The following is a 13,965-nucleotide window of genomic DNA, read 5'->3' as shown; positions in this document are numbered from 1 at the left end:
GATATATGCAATAGACTGGTCTTTTAATGTCAAGATGACAAATTACAGCACATTTGGGTGAGCACCTCTGCACCGACTAAACGAGACGCAAACCTCCTAGATCTAGTCTCCTTCATACTAATAAAACCTAAGTTAAGAAACATAAGACCCAAGGGCCAGACTGAACTGTAAGTTTTTCTGAGGTAGGATCAAGTCATTTTCGCCTTCACATTTTATCTAGAACTTGGCAGGCAGCCTAAGAAACTGGCTGAATAAACAGCATCCCTTTTGCTGATTAAGTAACAGTACCACATAGCTGTGCCCTTTCTGTGATCTGAACTTGCACTGATTTTATGCACAACCCCATGGGCTGGCTCTGATCACCCCCTCACATCCTAAGGGATGAAGAAACAGCTCAGAATAGCCGCCTAACTTGCCTAAAATCATGAAGTTGGTTATATGCTGGAGCTGGCATGCAAAAGCCGTTTCATTGGATACCATCTCCTAGCTCTGGCCAACATAGGACAGTGGTTAAAAAACCTAACTGAGAGCATGAAAACTAAGTGCCAGAAGCCACTGAGAGAAAGAAAGTAAGAACTTCTTACTTTAAAAGAAAGTAAGAACTATACTGCTGGAGTAAAATGAATACCCTATTCTCCTCCTGCCTTCAATCTTTTCCAGCATCAGGGTCTTTTCAAATGAGTCAGTTCTTTGTATCAGGTGGCCAAAGTATGGGAGTTTCAGCTTCAGCATCAGTCCTTTCAAGGAATATTCAGGACTGATTTCCTTTAGTTTACATATTTAAACTGATCAAGTAACGAATTTCATTTCCAAACTCTAAGGGGAAAAAAAAAAATTATTTCAAAGCATAGGGAACCATATGGCCAGGCCTGGCACTGTTCAAAAGAAAGCAAATGCTCAGGTAACTCTTTGAACTACCATGTAGATTTAACCACATTTTACATGATCGGTTAAGTAAACTTCTTACTGAAGGGTTACAAACAATCCTCAAACCCCTTTGAAATAAATGCATTCTTCAGACAGCTGTTCTGCAAAGCTGAAAGAGCTGCATACAGGTTCCAGCAGGCATGCTTCAGCAGCTCAGAGCCTGATGGTACTGTGTGAAGACACACCAGACAAGCCTTTATTCTTTTACTATCCCTTAGTACTAGGCTTACCCAAAGCTTCAACTGCCAATATGCTGTAACATCTTAATTCAGAACCCCAAACTCTTTCAATACACTGATTTCTTAGCTTAACATTTCCTATGATCGGGCCATACCTTTGATTTGGAAAAGAGCAAGTGGAGGCAAGCTCAAAGTAGTTGCTTGCGATTAATAAGTCACCACCCTGGCATTAGGTGTGCCCATAATGGCAAATGAAGTGATATGTACTTTTCAAAAACCACTAATGAGCATGTGAGAACGTGTAAACCTGCACAATTCTCATATTTCCCAAATGTTTAAATTACATCAGGATTTGATTTCTTTTTTGGAAGGGCAGAAATAAGGACTGCAAATGCTTTGTGCAGGAGGTGATGGGAGGTGACAAGTTACTTAGAGGGCTCCACATATCATAAATTTTTAAAAATGAAAAAGCGGAGCCCCTAAGACACTGTGACACAACATAAAACTGGAGACTGTCCAAATGGTGACGGTAATTGGCAGAATTCAAGTTTAGGAGAGACCGTCTATGGGAGATGGTGGGCTAATAGGGCAGAGGGAAAAGTGACTGGATACATGATTCATTACAGTATGTGACCTTAAGGTTAATAAGGCAAAAAAAAAAAAAAAAAAAAAAGCTAGAGGTGTGAAAGATTATTTAAACTCCATGGATGAAGTGAAGATTTTCTGAAGTCAAACAAGGACATGAGAAAAATCACAAGAGTATAAATGAGGGAAAAGCTGAAGTCTGTGTGTGTTAAAAGCTCCATCATGTCCAGTTCTTTGCAACCCTATGGACCATAGCCAGATATGTTCTTCCATCCATAGCATTCTCCAGGCAAGAATACTGGAGTGGATAGCCATTCCCAACCCAGGGATCAAACCCAGGTCTGCACTGCAAGCAGATTCTTTACTGTCTGAGTCACCAGGGAAGCCCACTGAAGTTAATAAATAAGATTAAGTCATTAAGTATGATAAACAAGATACTAGTACAAGATGACATTCTAGACAACTGGAAACAAAATCTAGAAAAATGATTACTGAAAATGATATTCTATTAAACGTTGCTTATAGGTATTTAATCAAGTTCATGTGCAATGTTTTCTCCTTCTTTATTTATTCTGAGTATTTACTATGTGCCAGGCCCTGCTCTGGACTTTAGGGATACAACTCTAAGCAGACAGAAATCCCTGTCTTGTGCACTCAGAGCCCAGGGAAGGCAGGTAAGTAACCAAACTACATTCTTCCTCAATGTGTAACAAGCCTGCAGAGGGGAGAAAAGCATAAGAGAAAAAGATGGCTATAGGCTGTTGTTCTACATCAGGTTAGTTAGGGAAGACTGGGCAGATGAAGGGATGACATCCAAGGAGGGGACTGAGAGGAGAAGGGAACACAGTACAAGAAATGGGGGAGGGTGATTAGGGCGCAGGAGAAAGGCCAGTGTGGCCAGAGTGGAAGTGTGTGTGTGTGTGTGTGTGTGTGTGTGTGTGCGCGTGCGTGCGTGCGTGCGTGTGTGTCTGTGTGTGTGTCTGTGTGTGTGTCTGTCTGTGTGTGTGTGTGTGTGTGTGTGTGTGTTCAGGGTGTTGGGGGAGCATAAAGAAGGAGATGAAGAGGTAGGCTATAGGTCTCAGAGGCCTCTGCAGGGTGGCTGAGTGGGCAAACTCTGGGGTCACTTACTCAAGTAAATTAGCAGTATGATTAAAAATAAGACTTAAATAGACCCTAAGGACACCCTAGAAGGCATGTCTTCCATATGCAAATAATTATTTCAAAGTAGTCACTTCCACTAGATCCTAGATAGCATATTAAAAAGCAGAGACATTACTTTGCCGACAAAGGACCATCTAGTCAGAGCTATGGTTTTTTCAGTAGTCATGTGTGGATGTTTGAGTTGGACTATAAAGAAAGCTGAACACTGAAGAATTGATGCTTTTGGACTGTGGTATTGGAGAAGACTCTTGAGAGTCCCTTCGAGATCCAACCAATCAATCCTAAAGGAAATCAGTCCTGAGTGTTCATTGAAAGGACTGATGATGAAGCTGAAACTCCAATACTTTGGCCACCTGATGCGAAGAGCTGACTCATTGAAAAAGACCCTGATGCTGGGAAAGACTGAAGGCAGGAGGAGAAGGGGACGACAGAGGATGAGGTGGTTGGATGGCATCACTGACTCGATGAACATGAGTTTTGAGCAAGCTCTGGGAGTTGGTGATGGACACGGAAGCCTGGTGTGCGGCAGTCCAGGTGGTTGCAAAGAGTCAGACACGACTGAGCAACTAAACTGAACTGAGTCACTTCCAATAAGAATTGCTGCTGCTCAGTCATGTTTGACTCTTTGCAACTCCATGGACTGCAGCACACCTGGCTCCTCTGTCCTCTGTTCTCTTCCAGAGTTTGCTCAAACTCATGTCCATTGAGTCAATGATGCTATCTAGCAATCTCATCCTCTGCTGGCCCCTTCTCCTTCTGCCATCAATCTTACCCAGCATCAGGGTCTTTTCCAATGAGTCAGCTCTTTGCATCACATGGCCAAAGTATACTGGAGCTCCAGCATCATCCCTTCAGTTAACATTCAGGGTTGATTTCTTTGGTTTTCAAATGCCTTCAGAGCCTGCAGCCCATCAAGCCCCTTTTAAGGTGGCAAGTATTATCTGCCTCCCTCTCACCTTTCAGGTTCCAGATCAAATGCCACCTTCTCTGAGAGACTTTCCTGAGCCTCCCAGAAGTAACACCACCACCACCACCCCAAATGCCTCCTCAAGACTGTCCCTATCACATCACCTAGTTTGTATTCTATGCCACCTGCATAGACATGGAAGACAAGGACTTTATCTTGTTGGCTACTGTTTCCCCAAGCACCAGCCACACAGCATGTGTTTAAGAATTAAGTACTGACTGGATGAATGGAGGCAACTTTTGGAAGCACCTCCAAATTGCCTGGCATCAAGCCCAGAGAATAATATTTATATGATTAGGGTCAAAGCATGTTAGAGAATGATTTTTCTTATGCAGAACATAAACTCATTTATGTAACACCTACTGTACAACAGGCACTTGATAAATTATTCTTCTTGTCCATTTATTTGACCTTTGGTCTAAGACCAAGTATATATTATCCTAAAGGGGTACTCCCAGAATAGTTCAAGCCATCATTTGGGAAATATATATAGATCCAAGGGGAATACTTTGGAAAAGACGACTGTCCAGCACTTTAGGAGTATTTTTTATAATTACTTAAAATATGCTCTGGACTTCCCTGGAGGTCCAGTGGTTAAGAATCCATCTGCCAAATCAGGGGACACAGGTTCAGTAACTGGTCCGAGAGACGTCCACATGCCTTGGGGCAACTACTGGCCCACATGCCGCAACTCCGGAAGCCTGTGTGCCCGGAGCCTGTGCGCTGAGACAAGAGACGTCATCGCAATGAGAAGCCTAAGCATTATAACTAGAGAAAGCCCACGCGCAGCAATGAAGACCCAGCACTGCCAAAAAGTTAATATAAAAATATATATAGGCTCCACTTCATAGCTTCACCAGAAAATCCCTTCAGTATTACGCAAGCCCCTAGCATAAATTTGTATACAATGTTAAGTTAAATATTGTCCTGCAAGAGATCCTAGAATATGGTCTACTAAAGCCAGAAATCCAAGAATTAAATTGACTATTCCAAAAGACTGTAATTCTACCATGAAAGGAGGTGCTTCTGCATTTGGGAATTTTACCATTTTCCAAATATTGGTTTATGTGTTGTGGTAACTATAATTCTGAAATAAACAAATTTTTCAAACATTGTTCAGAATGACCATTTGTTTGCTTTCACTCAAGCATGGAAATTTTTCAGTACCCAGTATTATAATTTCTGACATCTCCATAGCATGGCTAATAGTAACTCATTAAAAAAAAAAAAAGCTATATTCCTTATTCTCTTTCATTTAATACCTCTACTTTTTTTCTCTTGAGAAACAGAACATTTTCTTCTATATCTACGTCACTAAAATAATTATGAATACCAGTAACTTTGGATTCACAATTACTTATTCAGTTGGGAATAAAAGCAAAGTGCATCTTCTTCCAGCAATGCCAGATATTTGAGAACCAAGAATTATGATTAGTAATGAAAAGCTCTTTATTTACATTTTGAGAAGCTGAAGGTTTACTGTAGATGTACAAATGTATCACTGACCAGCACAAATATATGTTCCTTGTTTTCAAAAGAGCTGAAGAACTGTGAATAAGGGAGAGGGGTATACGCTCAAGGACAAATAATTTATAAGTTTAGCCCCTTAGGGTAACTTCTACTGTTAATACTTCTTCCAAACATTTATCAGCAAATAGCCCTTTAAGTCAGAGCTGTCAAGTGATATAAAGATCTCAGGTGAGACACGTTCATAAAACACAACCTTTTTTGTTAATTGAAGTTCAGCTGACTTACAATGTTGTGTTAATTTGTGACTTTATGGATAGCAGCATGCCAGGCTCCTCCGTCCATGGAATTCTCCAGGCCAGAATACTGGGATAGGTTGCCATTCCCTTCTCCAGGGGATCTTCGAAACCCAGGGATTGAACCCTGGGTCTCCTGCACTGGCAGATGGATACTTTACCATCTGAGCCACCAGTGAAGCCCGATCAAACTTCCGGGACAATCCCAACCCCAGTCTTCAGGTTCAAATGCTTGCCCTCATGTGGAAAGAAATGTTCCAAGTAAGTAATAAAAATTTCAAATTGCTGGGCTTCCCTGGTGACTCAGTGGTAAAGAATTTACCTGCCAATGCAGGAGACATGGGTCTGATCCCTGGATCCAGGAAGATTCCACATGCTGTGCAGCAATAAAGACCCAGCACAGCTGCAAATAAATAAATTTAAAAATTTTTTTTCAAATTGCTGTAATTGCTCATTTCTCTAACTGATGATTTCTGAAGCAAAAACAAACAGAAAGGAGGGCACCATCTAGTTAGGACTTGGCAATGTGGGGGGAGGTAGCAGGTGGGAAGGAGAAGCAAGTCGGTCACAACAATGCCCATCAACTGCTGTATAGTTTCTAAAACATTAGCACGTTATCCCTTTTGAGAGGCTGGCGAAAGCACTGATATTAGGAAACTGTCTGAATGTACTAACCACAATCACACACCTGAAGGAAATAATGTTGCTGTTGTCAGTAAGTCACAGTCAGCTCTTTGTGACCCCATGGACTGTAGCCCACCAGGCTCCTCCGTCCATGGGATTCTCCAGGCAAGAATACTGGAGTGGGTTGCCATGCCCTCCTCCACGGGATCTTCCCGACCCAGGGACTCAACCCATCTCTCCTGCTTGGCAGGCAGATTCTTTATCACCGAGCCACCTGGGAAGCCCAAAGGGCATAACAGCAGAAAAAGGAAATACTTTGTACTGGGCCCTGAGAACTCAACAGACCTAAGTCTTGGAAAGGCAGAGAATTCCAAAGCTAGGAGCCCTTAAATCAACATCCCCTCCCCTAAACTTGGGGGCAAATAGCATTGGATTCCTAGCTAATCCCTTCCTTGTGGTGCGTGGTAGAACAAACTCATCACTTGACAGCTAACTAGAGTTTCACCTACAGAGATTAAACATAACGGATTCAAGACATTTCTTTCACACCTACATTCTTCTACCACCTGGCTACTGCCCACCCGCACCCAAGTCTGGACAGATGTTAAAAGTTAACACAGACCCTCCACAGCTTATTCTCCAGTGCCAGGTCTTTTCTCGCTTCTATAAGCACCACTCCACTTTTGTAAGGAGTCCCAAGTACTAGGAACTCTGAAAGAAAAAGTATTAAGACCTAGACTGATTTTTAAAACCAAAGTACAAATGACCCTGAAATTAACATCTTCTTTCCTGACATCCAAAGTGCATTAGACCGTCTCCCTGCCAGGCTCTGTGTCACTCAGACAGTTTAACTGCTTGTCAAGAACCCTCAGGCTGACCCAAGATCAGACGAACCTGTGAGCGCTAAGAGATCTACCATACTAACTCTGAAACAACACTGGCACTCGACAGAATTAACTGGGACTCTGCTGTCATCCAATCTCCATAAAAGTGATTCTCTTCCCCATAGGGACATTTCATTTTGGTGCTGATCAATACTGCCAACCCCCTGGGCATACAACCCACCGTATTCATCCAGCCTCAAGATTTCTCTCTCCGACATCACTCTTGTCCTCTCTGCCTGCACCAGGCCCTGCTTTCCTCCCTTCTCCAAATCTATTAGGATCAAAACAAATGTTCTTCTCTAGGTTAATTTTATACATGGCAAAGCAATAGTTTTTATCCAGAAAACACTACAGGGACTTCCCCACTGGTCCAGTGGTTAGGAATCCGCCTGCCAATGCAGGGGACACAGGTTCGATCCCTGGTCCGGGAAGATTCCACATGCCACGGGGCAGCTAAGCCGGCGCACCACAACATTTGAGCCCGAGTGCCGTAGAGAAGCAGTAAGAGAAGCCACGGCAGTGAGAAGCCCAGGTACCACAACTAGAGAGTAGTTCCTGCTCGCTGCAACTAGAGAAAGCCCTTGCACAGCTACAAAGACCCAGCATAGCCAAAAAATAAATACACTTATAAATTATTTAAAATTTTTCAAATTAAAAAATAAAACACTACACGTGTCACAGGATATGAGCATATCTGTGATAAACTTGCAGGAACCTCTGATTTCTGTGGTTTAACTCACTTCATCAGGAAAGCAACCCCAAGTAGCAAAATGGTCACAGAAAACGCTCTGAGTCCCTACGAATGACCTCAGTCTGAAAGCTGATGGAAAACAGAGCGGGCAGGGGCAGCTCGGACCAGGTCAGATCCAGGGGCCTTTCTCCCTCTATACACCAGCCCAGGACACAGCCCCTTCCTTCCTTAGGTGCAGCTGCCCCCACTCGCTCTGCTGCTCAGGGAGCTCCTTGTCTCTGTTCTTACTGCCAAGTTCTTGAAGGGCTGCAAGCACTTCAACTTGCCTTCCCTCGCTGCCCCCAGTAAAGACATTAGCTGGGTCCTCTTATGGTCTATGTGGCTTTACTACCAACCATCATACCAAGAGCACAAGGTGTACAACCTGAGGGAAGTCACAAAGCACCCACAGGGTTATTGCAGGTGTGGTCCCTGGAGGTGTCCTGTCTATCCTTCACCAGCCACCCACTGGCTTAACCAACCACCTGCACCTCTAAATGCAATCTAAGGCAGTGGTTCTTGATCTTCAGAACACAGGAGAAAGAAAACTTTTTTCTTTTTTTAAGCAAAAAGAAAGGGAAAAAGAAAAGGCAAAAAAAAAAAAAACAACAACAACAAAAGGCAAAGAATAACTAACATAGGGTTAATTTTTTTTTTCTAGTAAAGGAAAATAGAGCAAAAATTAATCAACAGATTTTTATTATACACCCAAATCCAACCTGGAAACTATAATAAATTTAGCTTTTCAACAACAACAACAAATTTTTTTTTTCTTACTTTACCATGAAGAAGTGAAAGTAACTACATCGAGGACCTGGCTCTGGAAATAGTTATTTTACCCAGTCTCATATTCAGTCATGGTGAAGAAAGAAAACAACCTCTTTGCCTCAACTATATAGTTTCCAAAATATTCAATCCAGCACAGCACCGCCTTCCAAAAATGCATGGACAAATAGTAGGCCTTAAAATGAGAAGAAAGTTGAAGTCCTCGGAGACAAGCAATGCTATGTTAGTAACTGATCAAATATCTGAGGCGAGAAAGATCTCCTCACTCACTAGCTGAACCACTGCTAGTTATGGGAAGAATTATTAGTTCAATACCACCAAGAAATGACAAATTAGGTCAAAACGCTGGTTTAAAAATCTCTACTATGTAGTTTCAACTGTTTCAAAAACCCCAAACATATCTGGACTTACTTGGCCTTAATAAAGAACAGCTGGGCAGCAAGACATTCTTTAGTAGTTAAAATGAGGCCAAAAAAGTGGCAGAAAATCTGAGACTGTGTACAACCCCCCCCCCCACAATTTGCTTCCAAAAGCTAAAGCTATTTAAGACTGAAATTTATAAAGCTAAAACCTTCTATTTTCCAGGGTTAACATGTAAATAATGGCTCAAATGCCTTTCTTTTTGAGAAAACCCCCTTAGCAAATGCTTAAGGTGCCTCAACTTTCAACAGGAGAACTTAACCCCAGTAGAAATGTAGGTCATTTCTTCCCTTCACAACTCAGCAGTGTTTTATGAGTCATCTTTTAAAAACAAGGGGGGTGGGGGTGGGGGGGAATCTAAGCAACAGATTTACATGGGAAATTATAACATTATAAACTTTTAATAAACAAAAGCATGTTACTTACGATGTTCCCTGCTGAGAATTACTGTGAGTTTTGGAAGATGTATCATATTGTTCTGTGGAGGAGGGAAAAATGATCAGATGAGCACAATGACAAATTCATGAGACTGTTAGTTATAAACCCCCCCTTTTTTTCCCTGCTATTTCCCACCACCTTTTCACCTAAAAACACTTAGTACACTTAAATTTTGTCAACAGAGAGCTATTATAAAATAACATTTATGTTACATCTTGAGAGAAGGCTTACTCAGAACTGAAAAACCCTGAGAGTGCTGGCTGGCCAGCCGACCCCACAGAAGACTCTCTTGGGGTCCGCTGATGGGGGCTCCTGTGGAAGCACCGTGACGCCACCCCACCTGGTTTGATGTCACACATCCATCAGCGATTTGCTAGCACTCTCTTTCATGTGCTCCCACCTGTCCCCCCATCATTCAACACCCCCAATTCATTCATTCAACTGCTGGTCACAAACCGCCTCTTACAGACACCTAGATGCTCAAGACATTTGCCCCCATCCTCGATGAGTGTACAGCTGACGGAGGGACAGCAACCGGGAACGCGCATCTACAACCTAGGCAGTGAGAGATCCGCACACAAACCCATCGTCTAAATGAAACGTCCCGGGAATCTAGAGATGCATCACACCACTGGTCATGACGAAAGAAGGCAAATCAGAAAAGAAACAAAATTAAGTGTGTTGCAAAGGATGGGTGAGATTTTTGACAGAAATGACTGCAGGCAAGCGGGAGATGAGAGCGAAGAAGGCCCTCAGGCAAGAAGAGACGATGTGAAGGCAGGCAAGAAACGTGGGAGCAATTGAAATGGTGCAGATCAGAAAGGCGAAGGTTGGGGTGCAGAGTGTGTGGAGGGCAACGTGAAGGGCTCTGGGGAGGTCAGAGGGCTCCGAGTGCCATAACGGGACGTTAATACTTTGAGACGCCACCAGGCACAATACAACAATTTCTCAGAAAGAGGAACCTGCTGGTGTTACCTGACATGACCCAGAAAGGAACAGGAAATGTTAAGTGTAGAGGCTGAAGAGCAGCTGGGAGACCGTGTCTGTGTCTGGACCTGACGCAGAAGCTGAATGGCAACATGGGTGCCTTTCAGACAGCGGGGAGTAGAGTAACCACAAATGACCCAGAAGACCCTTAAATAACTGCAGTTCAGGGCTTCATCCTCATGGGGGCAGCAGCTCTTACCCAGTATTTTCAGTTCGTTTCCCCTTCTGGCTAGCAAATTAGGGCTGGGATTACAAATTAAAGGAGCTAAAGTCCATGCACAGGGGCTTCCACACAGACATCCTGACCAGGTCCTAAGCTCCATGAGGCTCTGGTAATCCTCAAGCAGCTGTGCTTTTTTGCACATGTGGACATAAATCCTGGGACATACAGGGATGTATATATGGGATATACTTCATTTTCTGTGTGCATGCATCCTAAGTCGCTTCAGTCATCTCTGAATCTTTGCAACCCCATGGACTGTAGTCCGCCAGGCTCCTCTGTTCATGGGATTCTCCAGGCAAGAATACTGGAGTGGGTTGCTATGCCTACCTCCAGGGGATCTTCACGACCCAGGGATCGAACTCGCATCTCTTTTGTCTCTTGCATTGGCAAGCGGGTTCTTTACCACTTCATTCTCTACAGACTCCAAAAGCCTAATTTTTCATGAAATTTGAATTTGCTTGTTGGGCATACTTTGAGAAACAGATGTCACACTTCATTTCTCTGAAAGCTATTATCTGCACATACTCCACTCCATCTTCAACCAGCACACAACCAGACCCCTCTTGGGTCCGACTAGCACCCCTCTCTCACTCCTGCCCACGTCCTCACAGGGGTAAACCAGCTTTTCCAGAACCAATAGACAGAACGGCAGCAGCATAAAAGACCCCAAGGTAATAAGCATCTGCTGAGCCCAGACCTAGGGATGACCTGCCAGCATCTGAAAACTTCATCAGGGCAACGAGGACTCAGCCTACACTGTTCCACAGGCCTGGAGGGCCTCCACCCCCGGCAAAGTTCAACTGTATTGTGCTAAAAGGAGAAATCACACAGTTTGAAGGATCACAGGGTCTTTTTAAACCAGGAGGTAGCAATCATGCAAACTGTGAGTGACTCAGTGGAAGGCATATAATATGCGTGACTGGCAGCCCTAGAAGGTGGGGGGAATTGAGGGGTGGAGGAGCAAGAAGGAGAAGGGTGCATAGCAGTCCTGTCCACAGCGGAGCTGTGCCACTTCACTTGTTATCTATCTTTGGATAGGCTGCCAAGAGGTTGAGAAACAAAGATTTCCCAGTCTCCCCAATACCATGCAAGATGGTCAAGTCCGTATCTCTGCATTTGGGAGAAATTTAGTTAGGAGTTACTCACAAGGTCTTACTCACTATCTGTAGAGCGGGGAGAAGCACACTTTTTCTGTAAAGGTCCGATGGAACTATTTTAAACTTTGCTTGCTATATAGTGTGAGACATGATGATAAATGAATGAGCATGGGTGTGTCCTAATAAAACCTTCTTTATGAAAACTAGCTGGACAACAGATTTGACTCTTAGGCTATAGGCTTCCCCTATTCTAGAGAAAGACTAATTCCATTTTTTATTTTCCCTCATCTCTTTTGTTCTCCTCAAATCCTTGCAATAGAAATAATTGGATAATCAAGGGAAAAATATAAGTGAGGGAAAAGAATGAGATGGAAAGATCTGAAGAAGAGTTACCTTCATGGAATATCTATGAGCAACCTTCTCCCACACATATGAACACACCACACACCTTACTTTGGTCTCCCTAAGCCCTGTGAAGACCAATACATCGTAACTTGGGCACTCACCATATGTTGATGAACTAAATGACTGGAAGTACATCAGTCATTTTTGTAAGGCTTGAAATGCCTTGGATATAGTTGGGAAACAAAGAATTTAGTGAACCAAAGGGTTACAGATAAAGAGAGAGGCTAGATCCAGTGAAGGTTCTGTTTCCTCCTGAATTCTCCAGTATTTACAATCCATTTAAAAGAACCAAAAACGAATTATAAGGCCAATATATACAGAAGGTCTAAAGAAGCTGTGTGTTCTCTTCCCTGTAGAAATTTCTTTTGTTTAAAATAAATACAAGAAGCACAGAAAATACTCCAATTTGTCTTTTTATACAATTCCTGGGTAACTGTATATGCTTTTAGAGTCACTCTCGAGATATTTATCGTATGTCAGGTAACGCCAAATTATATTTGTTAGGTACTTTAGTAAGACACTTTCATTAACTCTTTGCATTAATCTGAAATTCCACCTAGAGAACAGCTTTATGTTTGCCCTTCCTAGCTTTAACCTCATCTCTGCTGAAGTTAACCTCATCATTTTCCATGAATATTTTCTATATTAAAACAGTAAAAAACATGCTTTATTCTCCAGTGCAATAATCAGTTCCACGTATTTACTTACTTTGGTTTGGGACTGCAGAACTGATATGCTGAGAATCCTAGAAAGAAAAATGAAAATCTCTAGTTAATAAAATATTAAGATTTGTAAATCCAAGGTTGTGCCACTGCTAAATCTGATAAATATTGATAAATCTAATTTTTACATAAAATGGGTTTTATTTCTTCTGCTGTTCCCTACAGTTCATTTTTCCTTCCAAAGTGTAATGTTTTACCTTAAAATAAATAATGAATTACATTTTTTTAAGAAAAACATTATCATTAGAAAATATGTTTAGTATATAACATGGCAAATTCTGGTTTGGGTAGATTAAAATCTCAATGACACTATGGAAAGGAATAGTGATGTTAACAATATGCATGTATACCAGGCTGGATTGAACACAGATCTGAGGTGAGATTTCTATATTCTGAAGGTTATCAAAAGTACAAAAACCAAAACCAAAAAAAAGGGCAATGTTTTAAAAACATTGTTCACAAATACTTTAACAGAATCTTCTAAGTCGGCAATTTACCTTGCTATTAAAACCACCACAGATGTAGCTGATCACATTAAACTTTTAAACAATACAGGAGGTATGACAAGTGTCAATGTGTGTCTATATGTGCCTAAATTCTGAATTAGGAAGCAGAAATGCCACCTTACTTTCCCCCCTGTCCTCTGTTGTCCCCCCCTAAGGAAAAGACATTACAAAAAAAAAAAAAGATTTTATTATAAAGTCTTGATTACTTTCATACTCTACAAAATCCTACACACATGTAAGACATTCTTATTGACATAATTGAAGAGTGAAGAAGCATTTGAAAGCATTAGGAAGCACTTTAGGAGCTAAATTAATTGCAGTGTTAACCTATTCTCTAAAGAGTTCAACAAACAGTACTTGATTAATCCAGCACACAGCAATACTTCAGACCTTGTCACTGGTGTGGATGCAGTGCCTACTAGACTTGTAAGGAATTACCTTTGTGGGAAAAGGAAATTTGGAGGGCTCAGCTGTACTAGGCGTGTGTATTGCTGTCAAAGGAGGAGGCCATGAGTGGGTCATTTCCTGGAAAGAGATTTGGAACGGGAAGAAAAAGTAAAT

At 42.1% G+C, this 13,965-nt stretch overlaps 1 protein-coding gene across 7 annotated transcripts in view; it reads right to left on the bottom strand.

The window, feature by feature from the left end:
• The window catches only part of AFF1 (ALF transcription elongation factor 1), a 199,197-nt gene that overhangs the window by 40,128 nt on the left and 145,104 nt on the right, over positions 1-13,965 (bottom strand). For 6 of the 7 annotated variants that reach the window (XM_027971160.3, XM_027971161.3, XM_042251616.2 and 3 more), the window contains 3 exons: positions 13,843-13,929; positions 12,885-12,921; positions 9,453-9,504 (listed from right to left, as the gene is read on the bottom strand). In XM_027971160.3, coding sequence (XP_027826961.1) covers positions 9,453-9,504; positions 12,885-12,921; positions 13,843-13,929 — 176 coding nt within the window. The remainder of the gene's footprint in view (positions 1-9,452; positions 9,505-12,884; positions 12,922-13,842; positions 13,930-13,965) is intronic. The other variant, XM_042251614.2, reaches the window with a different exon arrangement.

The sequence above is a fragment of the Ovis aries genome, chromosome 6 (genome assembly GCF_016772045.2).
Source record: "Ovis aries strain OAR_USU_Benz2616 breed Rambouillet chromosome 6, ARS-UI_Ramb_v3.0, whole genome shotgun sequence".
Classification (NCBI taxonomy): Eukaryota; Metazoa; Chordata; class Mammalia; order Artiodactyla; family Bovidae; genus Ovis; species Ovis aries.
The sequence above is the reverse complement of the archived record's forward strand: the minus strand, read 5'-3'. Positions and strand labels throughout refer to the sequence as shown.